At 39.1% G+C, this 19,283-nt stretch overlaps 1 protein-coding gene across 3 annotated transcripts in view; it reads left to right on the top strand.

Moving 5' to 3' along the window:
- Positions 1 to 19,283, top strand: part of ST8SIA1 (ST8 alpha-N-acetyl-neuraminide alpha-2,8-sialyltransferase 1) — a 174,702-nt gene that overhangs the window by 101,711 nt on the left and 53,708 nt on the right. For 2 of the 3 annotated variants that reach the window (XM_032159801.2, XM_032159802.2), the window contains exons 3-4: positions 10,955 to 11,064; positions 17,235 to 17,327. In XM_032159801.2, the coding sequence (XP_032015692.1) occupies positions 10,955 to 11,064; positions 17,235 to 17,327 (203 nt within the window). The remainder of the gene's footprint in view (positions 1 to 10,954; positions 11,065 to 17,234; positions 17,328 to 19,283) is intronic. The other variant, XM_058441865.1, reaches the window with a different exon arrangement.

Genomic DNA, 19,283 nt, shown 5'->3' with positions numbered 1-19,283 from the left:
AATACATAATCTCATGACTCATGGGGTATAAATGAATTCCAGTGTGCCTCTTGTCTGCTTGAGTTTTTTTTTTTTAGCATTCCTTGCACTTGTAGGGAATTTTATTGGACACTATACCTGCAGACCCTTCATAGATCTTAAGGTTGAAAAATAATTTGGAAGGCAGGTAATAGAGTAGAGAAAGTAAGGAGAAGGGGTGAGGGCGAGCCATTGAAGCAGCTTTAACACAGGTAGGGAGACAAGAAATTCAGGCTGTGTCTGAGGAAACACAGGTGCGTAAAATGGTGTGGAGGGAATATTGGGTGTGTGCATAGATAACCAGCTGGTGGAAAAGAATGAACAGGAAGTTTAGGGTGTTGAGAGGTCCTGGGTGGGTGCTTCAATGAAGATCCCAAATGTTTTTGTCTGTGGGCAAGGGAAAACATGGTACTTTTTTTTTTTTTTATTAGAAAAGCGATTTGCACTAGCTTTTGTTTTAGAAGAATTAGGATATGAGAGTGAAGGATTGATGGTGGGCAAGAACTAGAGGCCAATTTATAGCATTAAGCCATTTTAAACAATAGTTACAATGAGAGTGGAAAGAGGAGGAGAACAGAAGAGCCTCTGCAGAGGGAGGTGTTAGGTAAATATTAAGAGAGAGGTGAGCAAAAATGGCTCTGAGACTTCTAGCCTGTGTTGCTGAGAAAATGTTGATCTCTTAAAGATAAAAATAACAATTATTGATCATTTACCTTGTGCCAGACATAAGTCATTTAATTCTCACAACAACTGTAAGAAGTCAGTACAATTGTTACAAGTGAGACAACTAAGGGCCTAAGGTTAAGTAACTTGCCAGTGGTCATAGAGGAACATTAACAGCAGGGACTGGATGCAGGCAGGCGGGCTACAAGATGATGCTCATCAGCATGAAGATGTGCTTTCTGTATTTGGAGAAAATGAATCTTTCAGTGGTATTTCCAATGAGGGGATTGCAAATATGACGTCTAGCAATGGCATGAAGCTTAGTTCTTCCTGCTGCTGCTTCCTCCGTTTTTCTGCTCCACTGCTAAGATGATTGGCCCTACCTTTGAAATGTTGGGCATGCCCTTCGTGTTTCCTTCCCTTTCCATCATGAAAAGAAAACAGTTTTGAGGACTTTTAAAATGTGGTCAACCTCTGCCCTAAAGTATAGACACAGTCTTTGTCACCTTATGGTTCAGAAACAACATCAGTGAAAAATTTCAATTCATTGGGACTTGACTATGAAATGTTTAATAAATCTGCTTCATGGGCACATGAACTGATGCCACATGAGTTGCATCCAGAATAACAGATCATATGTGAAACATACAAAACACTTTTTGGAATGCTTTCGTGTTATTTTTTATAATGGATTGAGTAAGAAATTTTAATAGGCAAATAGCATCCACTACGTAAATATTCACATCATTCAATTTCCAAAGAAGCGTCTTGTGTAGAAAGCATAACACTGAAGTTATCCTTTTAAAATCACAATTTTTTTAATAGAATGGGGAATACAAATCTTAGCAGCAGCTTTCTGGAAATTTGTTTTCATATAATTGAAGAACAGTTAAAAGTCCTTGAGTGGTAGGAAACTACAAATATTCTATAATTAGCATGTACAAATATCTTCAGGGAAAATTTTGTGTAATTTTTTTTAAGGGTTTAATAATTAAATATCTATAATGAGAAGTATTTTTTTCTCTGAAATAAGTGAACTAATTACCAGATATTTTCATCATAAAATGCTTACGTATGCAAAGTAAGAAAACAACTGAAATTTTAATTTGGACTTCCAAAGGGCTAGTTAAATGACTGAAAAAGCCAATATGTGTTAGTTTACTTACTGGAAAGAACCAAAACTGCTTTTGATTCGGCTGCATCTTGTCATTATTTTGTTTGTTTAGCTGGGCACCATGCTCACTAGGAATTCGCTTGTGGGAAATTGCCAGTCCTTAGTTGAAATAATAAAGTGACTGGGGTACAGGATAAAGAGATGTTCATATGAGGAGTATTGCTGGAGAGTTGGGGGCTTGATTGATGCACTGGTTAGAATGTAATTAGGTCCTGGAGAAGGGCAGTGCAATTAAATATATTAAGGAGGGCATAATTAGGTGGGAGGCTAAATGATGTAATTACATTCATAAGAGGGGGGCTATAATTAAATGTGAGGCAGGGGTGTGTATTTAGATGCCTAAGTTGAGGATATAATTAACATATGGGCAAGAAATTAAATTATGTGTGTGGGTGAAGCATAATTATGTGTGGGAGTCCAGGAAGATACGTGGGTGAGGGTATACGGAAAGAAAAGGGTCGGAGTGCAATTAGATGTGTGAGTTGATGTTCTTATGGTCAAAAACTTGAGATTTTCATTATGAAGGGCAAACATATGTTTTGACCTCATGACTGATAGCAGGTGGCATGTAGTGACAGCCTTTCAGACCACTCTGAAGACTTGCAAATCAAACTCTGTGCTTTTCCAATATGGTTTGAGACCTGCAGCTAACACTGCTGTTGATTCTTCTTGATTGTGGCACTTCGTGCCACAATTCTAAATACTGAGTGGCTGGGTAATTTTTCTAGCTTTAAAACACAATTACATGACAAGGAAGACCTGCTCCCCCTTCCTGTCAAAGAGAAAAGAGTTTGGCGGGGATTACTAGGGCAAATAAACACACAAACAAGAACAACAAAACCTTCTTGCCACCAACAACCAAACCACCAGTTTTTCTTTATATTGCCAACTGTGAAAGTAAGCATCACTGTTTTAGCTAAAAGGGTATCACATAAACATAAATGTGTAACAAAATCAACAAAACTTAGTTATGGTAGCCTCTTTATTTTAAATTTCTAAAACAATATGTTTTCATAAATAATTTTGGCATCCTCCCAACATATAAAACCAACAAAGCAACAAATGTAGGCTGCAGATAAAAGAGGAACTAGGGAGTGGCAGAAGGGAGCCAGGGGAAGAATGATCACAAGCAAAGTAGGTGAGAAATTACTCAGGGCATCTCAGAAACTTACATTGAAGCAGTGAAGTATGTTAAGAGTGATCATAATAAATATATCCTATATTAAACTTAAAACACGGAGACTCCTGTTGTCATCTTCAAAAGCTAGAGAACTATTCGAATATTTGTTCGTTGCTTAATTGTTGAAATTAAACATATTTAATTGGCCAGTAGTCTGCTTAAATTGATTCAATATAGCACTCAATTCTCATAAACCCCACAGCCTCAGAGCCTCCTCATATCTGTTCAGGCCTTAGGTCAGTTCTGACAGAACTCCACTATTGATAGATTCCTGGTGAGCTGGTTGCTTCAGGGATTCTGAAGTTTTTAGATTCAAAAAGAATCCGAAAAGGATTCAAGAAATCTGTATTTAAGGTTAGTTATTTTTTATAATGTGGATGTAAGGACATTGCAGCCTGCCCGCAATCTCTTGTTCTGCCCTGTAGTGGTTTTAAAGAACTTCTTTTTAATTCTTAGATTTTGATTTCACATCAATGCATGATGCTGATTTTTAAAATTGTAGAGATGCCTCAAAGGCAGACTCTCACAAAGGCTCTTGTAACTTAATTTGTAATCAGAAGTGCTCTTAATAAAATGTTATGCATTCCTGTGAAAATTACTGTTGTATCCAATTCTCTATCCACTAAGTGGTTTACATTTTCTTTTTCTCCATGCACTTCCTACTCTTCGCCCTGCCTCCCAGACCAGCTCAGACTCTGCAACAATGAATGATTTGTGGTGGTTAACTCATGTGCTTCTAGAGGTCACACAATTATCTTTCAAGACATCTAGTTATGTCTGTGGGTTGGAAGATGAGTAGGTGTAAAGTCTCCTTGTGCCAGTGGTCGAGGTCAGTGCTGGCTCTGCTGTTCGAGGTTGGGGCTGGAGTCCCAGCTCGCCAGCTCTTTGTTGCTTTGTGTGGATTGCACAAGGAGAGGAGGAAGAAGTGGGCTTCGGGCTTTGGAAATGACTCTGGTAAATGATGCTTTGTTGACTTAATTATAAAAACCATTCTGAGATGCTCCAGTACTATTTACATAAGGCACAACAAACAGGGTTTAAATTCTTCAGATTTGAATAGCATTTTTCCAGAAGTCATATTGTCAGCCAGGAATATGTTTGCAGCTGGCATTTAACAAGTCTTTTCACTCTCATGCATGCTGTAAAACACCAAAGATCCTAATTTTTGTTTGTCTTTTTTTCACCTTCCTAATATTATCTAATAGACCAGAAATCTCAACTACTTTCATATACTTAAAGCTATGGATCTCAGCTTAAATGTTAATTCCTCAGAGAAATTTTTCCTAACCTTATAGCACTCTGCATTTTCCTGTCATGTTTGTTAAATTCTGTTTTTCTATTTAGTGTGTAAGCTGCATGAGTGGGGTACATGTCTATTTTGTCCACCATCACATTTCAGCATCCGTAACAGCTCCTGGCCCATACTAGGTGCTCAATGAAAAGTTGATGAACGAACAGGGAAGTTAGGTATTAGGGCTATTTGAGAAGAGGCACGAGTGAGGCAGACTGTGGAAAATGAGGATAAGGGGTATCTCAGAAGCAACACACTGGATGGCCTTACTGATCGGTTCATATTTAGAGTGATGGGGCTCATGCTTGTTCTTCAAATTTGGAGATTAATTTATATATTCATTACAATATAAGGAAATGCCATTTTAGGTCCGAAAACAGCTGAGAATGGATTAGATGCTCCAGGAAAATTTTGTGATTAAATAACTAATTATTGAATAATTTGTTGATCATCTTATCTGTACTTAGTCCAGATATGAGGTGTTGAAAAAAAAGATATGATGCCTGCAATGATTTCTACAAAAATATGTTATTAAAACTCATGGCTTGATAGAAGTTGTATTAATAAATACACTCTTGGTTGGGCACGGTGGCTCAGGCCTGTAATCCCAGCACTTTGGGAGGCCAAGGCAGGCAGATCACCTGAGGTCTGGCCAACATGGTGAAACCCCATCTCTCCTAAAAATACAAATAAAAGACCCGAGCGTGGTGGCAGGCACCTGTAATCCCAGGTACTCGGGAGGCTGAAGCAGGAGAATTGCTTGAACCCAGGAGGCTGAGGTTGCAGTGAGCCAAGATTGCACCACTGCACTCTAGCCTGGGTGACAGAACGAGACTCCGTCACAAAACAAACAAATACACTCTCAAAGGACCAATGACAAAAAGTATTGATTTGTTCAAAATCTATATAAATTAGCTTGGGTAACATGGTGAAACGTCGTGTCTACAAAAAAAAACAAAAACAAAAACAAAAAACAAAAATTAGCCAGGCATGGTGGTACGTGCCTGTAGCCCCAGCTATTCTGGTGGCTGAGGCAGGAGGATCGCTTGATCCCAGGAGGTTGAAGCTGCTGTGAGCCGTGATTGGACCACTGCACTCCAGCCTGGGGGACAGAGTGAAACTCTGTCTCAAAAAAAAAAACAAACAACTATATAAATCTTTGAAATTGAAAATATCTCACACAAATATAGACTAAATATTACAGTGGTCTAGCAAAATACTAACTTTCCCCTAAGGAATGCAATTTTCTTAGTACATAATAATGAATTAATATAATATATTTATATGGGACTTCAGAGGTTACTGATAATGGTAAATGCCTCACCTTATTTTAACTCTCATAATAGTCCTGGAAGATGGAACAGATGGTTTTTTATCATGTCTTGTTTCCAGTGAGGCACTGAGGGTTTGAAGGGCCTGACAAATCTCAATCCAGATGATTAATATAATATGGTCACTAATAAGATGGCCATTAACAGATGGAACAGTTACAGATAAAAAAACTCTGGACAAAGATCTGTAGGATGATTAGTGGCTGAGCAAGAATAGAAAATCTGTGAGGCTGGGCGCAGTGGCTCATGCCTTATCTCAACACTTTAAGAGGCTGAGGCGAGCAGACTGCTTGAACCTGAGTTTGAGACCAGCCTGGGCAGCATGGCGAAATCTCGTCTCTACAAAAAATACAAAAAATAGCTGTGTGTGGTGGCATGCACCTATAGTTCCAGCTACTTGGGAAGCTGAGGCAGGAGGATTGCTTGGGCCTGGGAGATCAAGGCTGCAGTGAACCGTGATGTCACCATTGTACTTCAGCATGGGTGACACAGAACTAGACTCTGTCTAAAAAAAAAAAAAAGGAAGAAAAAAGAAAGAAAAGAAAAAAGAAAAAAACCCTTGAGCTCATTACTATAGTTAATCTGTCTAATTTATCCTTGCATTTAGAGTAGATTTTTTTAAGGTTAGCAAGAGTGTTATAGTATATTATATTCTCAAATCTAGTAGATTATTTTCTTGCATAGGTACAAGGAGACATATTTGAAAAGACAGCATGCAATGTCTTAATAAAAATATTCTCTGTTAAAATAATAATGTTCACGTGGCAATGGATGACCAAACTTCTTTCTATATAAGTATACTCATAAAGGAAAACATCTTGTTCATACATCATTCTGGAAAACATAGACCATTGCCAAACTGAGAAATTGAGGAGGTATTCTGTGAGTATTAATGAGAGTATTATCTCAATTACTTTAAAAAATCCATAGTATTTTCGGCCAGGCGCGGTGGCTCACACCTGTAAGCCCAGCACTTTGGGAGGCCAAGGCAGGCAGATCACGAGGTCAGGAGATCGAGACCATCCTGGCTAACATGGTGAAACCCCGTCTCTACTAAAAATACAAAAAAATTAGCCAGGCATGGTAGCGGGTGCCTGTAGTCCCAGCTACTTGGGAGGCCGAGGCAGGAGAATGGCGTGAACCTGGGAGGTGGAGCTTGCAGTGATCCCAGATCGCGCCACTGCACTCCAGCCTGGGCGAGAGGGAAACTCCCTCTCAAAAAAAAAGAAAAATAAAAATCCATAGTATTTTCTCAATTAAGTTTTTTGTCTGTAAAGCTTTGGTTTGCTGTTATTGTTCATTGACGTATTATAAGTGCCCAGAGAGTGCACTCAGGCACTCAAGAAATATTTATTGAAATGAAATGAAATTGCTTGTCAATAAAAAGTCAAAATGGCTTTTTTTTAAAACCCCTGGACTTTTGTTTGAGGGCTTTGGGGGTGGTATTTACTAGTGCATGGATATAATAGCTAAGTTTTCTGTTAATAAAATTATTACTAATTGTTAAGGTAGTGTGATAAATTACTATTTTACCATGTTCTACAGAAACCATGAAATCTAGGCATTTCATGGCTTGAACAAGCCAGGGAGACTCTGATAGAAGGAGGAAAGAAATGAAAAAGGGAAGGAAGATGAGTGGACTTCCATGCCAGTGGCTTGGTTAGATGCTTGACATCCACAAACTCATAGAATTTCATGAAAGCCTGTGTGAGGTTAGGCCCCTCCCAGGACGGGAAGCAGAATACAGAGGGGTTTGACAGCCCACCTTCCAATTCCATAGTTCCACAGTTTGGAAGTTAGGAGGTAATGTTTATATCTAGGACTATGTTGCTGCTTCCAAGATCTGTTTGTTTTAGGGCCAGATTCCTGACAGAAAACCTGGAATTGCCAGTCTAATAGGTTCAAGCAAGAACCACTCTTTGACAACAATTAAAGGGATTTTTAGTTGGCTTTTATAGAGCAAACTAAATATTAGTTGAAGATGAGTAAACTCAGATTTTTCAAATAAGCAATATGAAAAGAAATATGCAAATGTGCATGTATAGCTTACTCAGATCAGGTTTTTGTTCTTGTCGCTGAACTAAATCTACCTTTTTCAAGGTCACCAGTGACCTTCTGTTGCTAAGTTCGATGGCAATTTTCAGCTGTTGTCTTACTTAATCTATCAGTAGCATTTGATGTAATTTTTTCTTTTCTTCTGGAGACACTATTTTTTTTTTTTAACTTGGACAATTCTTAGACCTCTTCTCTTTTCCCTCTGCACTCATTCACCATCCAGTCTCCTGACTTTAAATGCCCATGCTGATCACTCTCTATTTTCTGTCTCCAGGAAAGACCAACTCCCTGACTGCATAGTCATATATTCACTTGCCTACTTGACATTGCCACCTGGGTTTCTAAAGGACATCATGCACTTGACATATTTAAGATTGAGCTCCAAATCGTTCCCCAGAAACCTGCTCCTCCTGTAATCTTCCATATGTCGGTAAATGGCAAGTCTATCTTTACAGTTGTTCAAGCCAGAACTCTTGGCATCATCGCTGATTTCTCTCTTTTTCTCTTGCCCTGTTTCCATTGTATCAGCAAATCCAGGCAGCTCTTTCTCCAGAATATGTCCAGAATCTGGCTACTTCTCACTACCCCTAGTGACGGTGATAGGGGTAGTGAGAAGCAGCCAGATTCTGGACATATTCTGGTCCAAGAGTCACCAAAATGTCTTACAAAAGACTCTTATCTGGTCTCTCTCTTTCTGCCCATGACATTCTACAGCCTGTTCTCATAGCAGTATAGTGATTGCTCCAAAATATGTCATAATGTCACTCCTTTGCACACCCAACATTGACTTGATTCTCATCTTTGAATAAAAACCCATGTCTTTACAATACCCTACAAGGCCCTTCAGAATGCATTTCCCAACCTCCCTAATAGTCTACTCTCTGATATCCTTCCTACTTCTCCCTCCCTCGCTTCTTCATCTCCAGACACAACAGGCTCTTTGCTCCCCCTTTCCCGTCCCAGGAATGTTTTCTCCTTAGGGTCTCTGCACCAGGGGTTCCCAAAGGGATCCATGAGGCTCACTACCTCATCTCCTGCAGGAATTTGCTCACAAATTGAGTTCCTCATTGATCACCCTATTAAAATTGCAGTTCCTGGGGCCAGGTGCGGTGGCTCACTCCTGTAATCCCAGCACTTTGGGAGGAAGAGGTAAGCTGATCACCTGAGGTCAGGAGTTTGAGATTAGCCTAGCCAACATGGTGCAACCCCATCTCTACTAAAAAAAAAAAAAAAAAGAAAAAAAACCCACAAAAATTAGCTGGGCATGGTAACGTGCACCTGTAATCCTAGCTACTCAAGAGGCTGAGGCAGGAGAATCGCCTGAATCCCGGAGGTGGGGGTTGCAGTGAGCCGAGATCATGCCACTGTACTCCAGCCTGGGTGACTGAGCGAGACTCTGTCTCAAAAGAAAATGATAATAATAATAATTGCAGTTCCTCTCTGAATTCATCTCCTAATCCTTTCATGGCAATGCTTTCTTTCTTTCCAAAGCTCATGTCACCATCTGACCCACTGCTCATTTTACTCATTTATCTTTACTTATCATCTGTTTTCCACACTAGAATATAACCTCTGTGGGAACAGGAATTTTTACTTATGTCCCTGTCACCCAGGGCAGTGCCTGACGCATAGTAGGCACTTTGTAAATACTTGTGGAATAAACAAACAGCTACTTTGAATGTGAGTATTTAAATCTTCTTCTAACAAGTTATAGCTCTAACTGATGTTTTTCTAGTGTTGATTCCAAGCCCTCTGTTTCTTGCCTGTCTCTCCTCTCTGGATCTGCTCTGATGTTTGTTGGGCTGGTCTCTGGTGTAGTAATCAGGAAATTCTTAACTCTCTGCTGGCAAATGCTTAGACATTACACTTTAAGTACTGTATTTTTATCAACAATATTTGCATAGCTCTGGCTGTTCCTTTGACAACTAGAAATCAAAGGAGTAAAATCCTCTTCTTATGCTGCATTAAGTGGCCACCTCAGTTACCAATGAATACAGAAACTCCTGGAATTTTATTTTTGGTTTAACTACTTCCTGCCTATATGAGGCCCTTACAGTGTATATTCATATACTTTTGGATTTGTTCTTTTGGAATAACCCATATTATTTGCTTGAGATTCATGTAGGGTGGTTATTTTTGATGCCAGTTGTGTATATGTAAGGTCTTTCCCTAAAGAACTCCAGCTGCTCTGCGTCGTTTCAGCAAGCAGGAAATTCTGTACCTGGCAGTTCTTGCTGACCCAGCTAGAAGTGGCCAAATGACGCATTTCACTTTCAGGGGCTATTGCTGGGTTTTCATATTCATACTATAAATAGCACTTCAGGGAACACTCAGATACACTGAACATTTTCTTTGCAGTCCAGTTCAGTGTTGGCAGAAAGAAAGTCACATGCTATGTGGTTCTACACAAGTCACTTGCCCCTTAGTGGATCCTAAGCTCTAGACAGACCCACCCAGAGTGTTCATTTGCTCATAAACACAGCATTACTCTCAGCAAATACTTCTGTGTCATTGTTTACGCTGCTTTCTGTGCCTGGAGAAATTCTACATATTCTTTAAGGTTCATCCCAAGTGAGAAAGCTTTCCCCGAGTTGGCTCAGCAGAAATGCCTTCTTCCTCCTTGTGGATTGCCCCATAACATTCGGTGTGCATCTCTTTGGCAGCAACTTCATCATTATAATAGAGTTTGTTACCTAGGTATATATTTTCACACTGTCATCATCCCTTTCTCTCCTCACATCCCAAATTGTGAACCCTCAAGCCTGAGACTTCTGTCCACATCTCTCCCCAACAGTTAGCAAAGGAAATGTTCAGAAACATTTGTCAAGTGAATGGCTGATTGTATGAATGAATGAGATTGCAATCACATAGGAGAATGGAGCTCATTTGTTTCCAGCTTAATGGCTTTAAAAATAATCCTGTGTTTACTTTGTATTTTTTTTTTAATTTTCCCTAGCAAACACCTTCTACTATGTGCATGGCCAATTGGAGATGAAAAAAAATAAATGTTGTTATATTTAAATACACTTCAGGGAGGCTTTTTTAAAATTTTGCTTTTTAAATTTCAAGGCAACAGACTAGTTTGTTCCTTACAAACTTCTTGGCATCTTTCTTTTCACATGCTCTTTTTTGCTGGACCCAGTCTTCAGTCAAATTCCTCCAAAGGGTCTGCTGTAAACAATGATTTTGTGAGCGGTTGTGTGTTCTTTGCAGTGAAAACCCGCCTTGTTTTCTGTTGCTAGGCAACCCCATTCCAGCTGCCATTGAAGAAATGCGCGGTGGTGGGAAATGGTGGGATTCTGAAGAAGAGTGGCTGTGGCCGTCAAATAGATGAAGCAAATTTTGTCATGCGGTAAGAGAGAGCACCCACAGCGCGGCCTCTGCCTTCTCTCCTTTTCCCCACCCCTCCCATAAGCCCTGGGGCTTTTCAAAACTAGTCACTTGTGATTAATCAGTTGTAGCACGCTCCTTAGCTTCACTTCCAGCTCATAGACAAGTGAGTTTAGGAGAGGGGTAAGGGGAGCGAGGGAGCATGCCCTGAGAAGGTACAAAGCCAAGAAGGCTCAGGCGGAACAGAGATACCCACTCTGCTGTGAATAAAGGGAGCAGGGGAAAGTGGAAAATCTCACATCTCATTTTAGATTGTACAGTCAGGTGATTCCGGCTTTTTAAATTGTTCTTTTCCTTAAGGGCAACTCTCTATGAATAAATGCTTTAATGGATTCATTTTATGCTATACCTTATTCTTAGTTTTTGACCAAAGCATGTGTAAGTGGCAAGTGGGATCTGAAGACGGATTAAATCTTTGAGTGAGTGGGAAAACTGGAACAAAGGAGCAGGGGTAAATTTCAAATAAGGAGGACGCTTGGTAAAGGGACTGAGCAGAGTGGTGATGTGCACATCAGTTCCAGGAAAAACAGGAGGCCCCTGCAGGAGCATGAAAAGGAATTGCTGAGACATATTCAGCCAGGGGCAGAGACGCCAAATTGTAGGGGCAGTAGCCTGCACTGCTGGGTGATTCTGCCCAGACATGCTTACCAGGCAGGTGTAGAAGGAAAGACAGCAAGTGATTGGATAAGGACAGGTTTGGGATTATCTGGGTGACAGGGAAGAAGGACAGAGAGTGACAACTTGGAGGGCTCTGGCTAGAGAGGGTGTAATGTAACACACCTTGAAATCTGGGCTGGGCAGGAAGAGAGCTCTGAGATGAGTGAAGGAGAAAGGAAAGGGACAAATGATGGGATCATTCAAAGCAGGGGTGAGGTAAGTTGTGGCTCCTGGCTATGAATGAAGGAGACGTGGAATAATAAGAAGCTAAAGTCAAAAAGAATGGCTTTCTGGAGGGCAAGATTTCAGAGCTCGGGGTATCTCAGGGATGAGTGGACATGCTGTAGAAAAAGAAAATATTTGTTATGGAGCAAATAAAGGAAGCTTGAGGATAGATTCTGAGGGACTTTTCAGGTGGACCCTCAAGCCTCACTGAGGTGGAAATGACTATGAACCAAGTGCCAGCAGACTCTGTGGCCAGGAAGGGTGAAGACCGCGGCAACATCAAGGACAGAAAGCTGAGCGAGATTTTGTATTCCTGTTTATTTTTAAGTATAAACGAGTAACAGTCTAGGAGTGGAAAAAAGGTAGCCAAGAGAATGCTAAGCCACCTCTGAGCCCTGAGCTAAGTGGGAGAGGGAAGAGTAAAGACTTTATTTGAGAGGGTTTCAAGAGAAGCCATGTACTTGTGGGGGCCAAGTTCCCTCTTCGGAGCTGGTCTCCTTGAAAGACTTTCTTTTTTCTCACTTGGTGAAGCCTGCAGGAGAGTCTAGATCCTTCTATACCCACCTTTCCCTCATGCAGGTGCCCTCAGCATAGTTTTTTCTCTGTATTGCAGTTTTTCTTTTCAACATAAACAAACAATAGAAAAATGGAAAAAGTACAAATGTAGTTCTTTTAGTTGCAGTCAATGCAACACCTGCTCATTGAGCACCCATGACGTATGGGCCTTGAGCTGGCTCTGGGATGGTGTGTTGAACAATTATATGGTGGATTTATATCCTAGAGATGTGTTTGCTACGGTGGGGGAATTCAGACACACGGGAGCTTCTCAAGAGAAGCGGCATGTGAGCTGAGTCTTCTCTTCATTTCACCCTAAGCAGAGAAACAACCTTTCCCAAGAGTCCAAGGTGGGAAAGACAGCAAGTGCTGTTGCAGTGTCATGAACAGTGGGGAAAGTGGCTTGAGATGGAGCCAGAGAGGTATTTAAGGCATTGGAATGGAGAAAATCACCTAGAGAGCATGAATAGGTGAGAAGAGCAGGGAGCCCTGAGCCACCCTCAGGCACCCTCTCCAGTATTTTGGCATTAGGTGAGGCTGAGGAGCCAGCAAAGAACACAGCGAGATAGGAGACAAGTCCTTGCTGTTGTTGACTAGGTCTGTGACCTACAGCGCATTATTTTACCCTTGCTGGGGCCCAGCTTTCTAATTTGTAGGAGGAAGCGGGAGAAGGCAATTCCTCAGGCCCTTCCCATTGTGGCAACTCTTACTCTATCTATGACTGTGTGAATACCTTATCACTGTAACACCGTTTATGTAGTTTAAATTTTCAAATTGCTCTTGAGTATTATTAGTTTTTGTACTCTTTCCAAAAATTATGTAAGGAAGAAGGAATTCATAGTATTCAACTCACAGATTCAAAGAAGTTAAGTGATTTCAAGTGGACTTGATACACGTAGAAATGTAAATACACTTCGTGCAGTACAATAAGTGTATTTTTGTAATATTCATGAGTGTGTATGTGTGTGTGTCATCCATTTGTGAAGATGGACATTTACTAATGTGTAGAAGACTAGGCTTAGGCACCATAGAATGTTATCTATTGTTTCCAGTGGGCCATATTTATCACAAGTAAACAGACTTTTTTGGCCTTATATGCAATCTGGTGTTGATATATTCAAGTTCAGAATTAATGAGTGCTTCTGATTAGAGTGCCTGGCACAATATTAAGCATAATGTTCCTAAAATATGGGGAGATGAGGGTTGAAAGAATTCAAAGAAGGTAGCACCATAACTAGAACTGTGTATGCATATGCCTTTGATTTAATTTCAAGAATAGTGCTGTTTTATGACACATTTTGATTTTTAAAAGCCTTATGTATGGTTTAAATTATAGGCGTAATAAAAGTTGATAAATTATTTTAAAATTATTTGACCATTTGCAGATCAATTAATAAATCATTGCTTAATATGCATTTTGGGGCATGCTTAATATATCGAGATCTTATATATTCAAAATTAAACATTTAATGAATAAACATAGATTAGAAAGCATGTCATATGTCTGGTCCTAGACTGTAGGGTGTGTAATGGACAGATACAGTGAGAGAGAACACCCAAATATAGCGCTGCCTATACACAGTAATACACCAGATTACAGTTCAAAGTGTCTTCTAGGACTAGGATATAACAATTTCATAATTTTCTTTGCTTAAATGTTTTCAAACACATCTTCTAGTGCTGAAAATCAATTTCCCATTTCTCAAAGTAAACATTTGCTCTGTAGCCAAAAGCAGTACTTTAAAAAATAATACCATTGAATTCAATTTATTGGGAAGATTTGCCAGACAAAAATTAACACAGATTGCATCCTCAAAAGGAACTGGTTGGCTTGGGGACATGAATGAGGGAACATAATTTTGGTGCCTTTTGAATTATGCTCAAATGTATGTTTTGCATACTCACATATACAAAAAAATTGAACTAATTTCATGATTTTTCTACTTTAAGATTTCTTTCTATGAAGCCTGTTTCCCACTTACTTCCACATCCCCATTCAAATAATATTCATTTCTCATTAATTCTCTGATCAGATCTCTTTTAGGATCATGAGCACAGTTGCTAAGACACTTTAGTCATTAATATTTGTTAATTGTGCCAACAGCGATAATGCAAACTTTGAAACATTTTACACCACAATTATGCCTTATTAAAACAATTTGACTGTATTAAATGTGCCTTTTGTGTACATCTTTGTAATTATCAACTTATGAGTTGAGGAACTAAAATTATGGTGTGCTTTTCCCGAGAGAAGAGATACAAGAAAGTGTCACAGATATTTGCACTTAAAGAAAAAGTTTACCCAGAAAAACTTACATCAAAATGTATTGTCATTATTTTCTGGAAATACATCAAAATTCATATAAAATGTTATCTTTATGGTTTTAAGCATTCCCCTCTGTTCTAGAAGATAATAAATACCTGCAAGTTTTTATTGAGCTATTACTCTGTGGCAGTCGATATGAAAAGACCCAGACACATGAGCCATGGAACACACAGGAAAACAAAGTATTTACTCATAAAAACCAGTTTGTTTAATAATGACAAAACATGTTGACAGTACTCTCCAGCAATACTCAGAATTTACAGTTTTAGCATAACATAGCGGATTCTCACATGCTTCCAAGGGCAATTAAGATCAAAGCTTCTTTAAGAGACAAGTATCCAAATTTTAGTCTGTGTTTTATCCTGGAAGTCATCTTCCTCTTTGCAAAGATCAATTAAATCACAAGACCACAATCAGTTACCACAGCCGGATGAGCCTGGCTGTTAATGCATAAACTCACTCCCTCATTAGAATCCTCAGGAAACCACGTGGTGGGATATGGGGCAACCACTGGACTGTAGATACTTCAAGAGCAGGTTCTCTGACTTGGGCTCTACCCCCAAGGCCCCCATAATGCCCACTGTGTTTGCTTTCAGTGGGCATTCAGCAAAAGCCACTGACTGGTTAACTGACCTGTTGGTAGCTACCAGAAAAACCAGTATCTTATCACCAAAGAGCAGATAACAAGAAGATTCTAAATCAACTGAGACAAGTTTCTGCCTAGGATGGCTTGATGTGGTGACACTCACAGGGTAAATAAGAGACAAAATCAGAGAACTTGAGCTGATCAGCTGAGTGGGTGCCTGGATACTGACGGTAATTTGTAAGGAAAATTTAGTAGCTGGGGAACTAGCAGAGACTGCAATATTTGTAACATATCTTTACCTACAAGTAAATGATGCTTTGGTTTACTGAAGTAATAAAAAGTTACAGATGCCCTAATGTGGTAGGAATCAAGTTAGACATATGGTTGAAGAGGAGAAATTAGGACTCAGTAATAAAAGAAAGCATAATGGAAACTAGGCCCATTTGGCGTTTTCATAGATAATAAATATATATTTAATTATTTTTGTATGCTATTTCTGATTTGTGATATTTATGAATATTTACTAAGTGTACACATCAAGGTTAGGGAATTTTTATATTACATATGTTTTTTAGTCCTTGCAACAATTCAGGAAAAGAGGAAGAATCATTATCCTCATTTTGTGTAATGGAGAAACTGAAGTCAGGCAAATGAATTAACTTGCCTAATGTTACACAGGCAGAAAGCCATGGGATTTGAATTTGCAGTGGTCATATTTCCCATTGTAAACATTTATAAGACATGGTGGCCAAGGAGAGCAACTGGGGCAGGGTGGGGTTTGGGGAGTGGGAGTGGGGTGGCTGTTCCCATCACCAGGGAAACATCACCTGTACTCTTTCCTTTGGCTGAACTAGGATGGTGGATCACTGCATTTCTTTGGATGATGAGCCATTATGCCTTACCAGTAATCAGCCTATGCATTGGCCACACACACAAGTCAGACATGCTGTGATTAAGTGAATTGTACATGGCCCTGAATGCCCTCTTATAATTTTGATTTTGGAAAAAGAAAGAAAAACACAAGAAAATATATTAATTCCTCCTTGTCTTTTGAGATTTATGGGTGTGCAGAGGTACTGTAGGTCCCATGTCCTCTAGTGTACCACACTGTCCTGAGCTTTAATTCAGGTCTAAGAATGTCTGTCCTACCCTCTCAAAAATATTTTGAATGGAATAAATACCTCCTAGTTACTGTCTCTTTCTTTTTGTAGATAATTTGCCCCTTTGGCTGACATTATCTTTCTTCCTAAACAGGAGTAGTTTTTATGACAGCATTTGGAAGATGCTGATAGTTAATTATTCATCTAATGTCTATTAAAAGGGAGAGGTGGTAAAAAAAAAAAAAAAAAAAAAAAACAGTTACTGGCTGGGCGCGGTGGCTCATGCCTGTAATCCCAGTACTTTGGGAGGCTGAGGCGGGCGGATCACGAGGTCAGGAGATCAAGACCATCCTGGATAACACAGCGAAACTCCGTCTCTATTAAAAATACAAAAAAATTTAGCCTGGCGTGGTGGCAGGTACCTGTAGTCCCAGCTACTCGGGAGGCTGAGGCAGGAGAATGGCGGGAACCTGGCAGATGGAGCTTGCGGTGAGCGGAGATCGCACCACTGCACTCCAGCCTGGGCGACAGAGCGAGACTCCGTCTCAAAAAAAAAAATAAATAAAAACCAAACAGTTACTTGTGAATTGAGCTACAATTAATAAAATTTCTATTTGTATTATTCTAACTGATGATTTAAAACTATGCAAATTGTTCCAAAATGTTTGTTCTTGTTTCTCTAGATGCAATCTCCCTCCTTTGTCAAGTGAATACACTAAGGATGTTGGATCCAAAAGTCAGTTAGTGACAGCTAATCCTAGCATAATTCGGCAAAGGTAAGAGTTTATGACTTCTGTTTGTGATGAATGAAGATGAAGTCTTCTCAAGTACTTAGCATCTCAAAGGCAGTGAGCATAATTCAGTTTGGGAAATCAAGAGGAAAACCATCTGGACAGGCAGGAAGGATGAAGAAGGGAATTGTAAATAAAGAAAGCAGGATTATGGGAATCCAAACAATATTTTATGCTTCCTCTGGGATTCTGTTTCTTGCCTTTAGAGATGATAGAAATAACAAGAAGATCAATTGTTTTGCTCAAAGAGCAGCACAATATTCTGTTTACTCATTACTGCTACTTTTCAATTTGTTGGCTTCAGTCCCAATTTATTGATTGGCAACTGTGAACTGAATTAATATCAAGAATAAAAACAAAGCAATGGCCAATCCATTACATTGCTTTGGCCAATCCATGCATGCATTAAAATAGCAATATTGTCAGAATGTACAAGAATATGTGGTTATAATATACTATGTTACATTACATTATATTATATTCAATCATATTTGGGAGAGCAGATGTAAAATTCTTGTTCTAGCATCAATTCCAGAAATCTTGAAATTGCCTGGAATCTTGGAAGCTGCTGTGGGAGCTTCGGGGGCAGGGGAGGTGGTCGGTCTCTAATTGATGAAGTGCATCAGCGAGCTATCAGCTGTTTCTCCAAGGACTGTTCATTGTAGAGAAGGAGTCCATCTCTGAGTAAAGAGGAATCAAGCATTGCTTTAGGTCCTCCTGTGTTCCTAGCAATTAGGAGTGAAATATCCAGATGTTCTGGGCCCAGGTGCTTGTCATCTAAGTCCTGTCCAAGTGAACAGCATGTGTGTTCACTTATTCACAACGTGGCACTACTCGTTTTGGTTCATAAGTATTCCCATAAAATAGATCTCTAGAAATGCAATCAGCTTTTAATTTTGGGAGATATTGTTAAATTACCCTCCCCAAATGTACCATTTATCTTCAGTAATGGATAAGACTGCTTGTTACCCGTATGTAAAACAATACTATTTGTGGAAAAAAAGGATACATTATATTTTACTTAATTTGCATTTTTCTGAATATAATAAGAGCTGAGTGGTATTGACTATTAGTATTTTTTCTTCTGCTCCTTTGTATTTTTTGCCTACTTTCGACTTGCTTTAAAAAATATTTTTCTATTGATTTATAGGAACTCTATATGATGGATATTAAGTCTTTGTATCAAATATTTTATTCTAGCCTGTCACATGTATTTTAATTTATATTCTATTGCAATTTAAAATTTTTTATGCGATGAGACTTGTAAGTATTTTCCTTTATGGCTTCTTTTATAAAAACAGTCTTTCTTTGGATGATCTTTCTTACTCTGATGCTCCTCCCTTCCATGAAAAAAATATCTTGAATGTTTCTAATGCATTTATAGTTTATATTTAGAAATGTAATCCATGTAAATGTATTTGTTTTTGTTCTTATAAGAGTAATTTTATTGTTTTTCAACACAAATATATGTTCATTATAAGAAATCAAACAGAAAAGTACAAAGAAGAAATAAGAGAACACTTACAAGAAGTTTTTTTATTAAAACAATTTAGTTTTAAATACCTATAGATTCACAGAAAATTGCAAAAAGCAATTTACAGGAAGGTTCAACATAGTCTTTACCCAGTTTCCCCAAAAGGTGACATCTTTGACTATTATTTTGATTTAGGAATAAAATAACTTTTAAGAAGGAACACATGTTCCTTTGGAGTGAAATGGAACATTCAATATATTGTATCGAGGACCAGAAGATTCTGTTTTTCTACCCGAATATGTGGAGTTGGTGTAAGATTTAAAAAGGAATGTGAAAAAGAATGTTCAGAGCAAGATTTAGAACAAGCTGAGGGAGAGAGGGAGGGAAGGAAATAAGGGAGGGAGGGAAAGAGGGGAGGGAGGGAAGGAGACAAGGGAGGGAAGGAGATGAGGGAGGGAGGGAGAAGG

Source organism: Hylobates moloch, unplaced genomic scaffold (genome assembly GCF_009828535.3).
Source record: "Hylobates moloch isolate HMO894 unplaced genomic scaffold, HMol_V3 SCAFFOLD_8, whole genome shotgun sequence".
NCBI classification, from domain to species: domain Eukaryota; kingdom Metazoa; phylum Chordata; class Mammalia; order Primates; family Hylobatidae; genus Hylobates; species Hylobates moloch.
The sequence above is the reverse complement of the archived record's forward strand: the minus strand, read 5'-3'. Positions and strand labels throughout refer to the sequence as shown.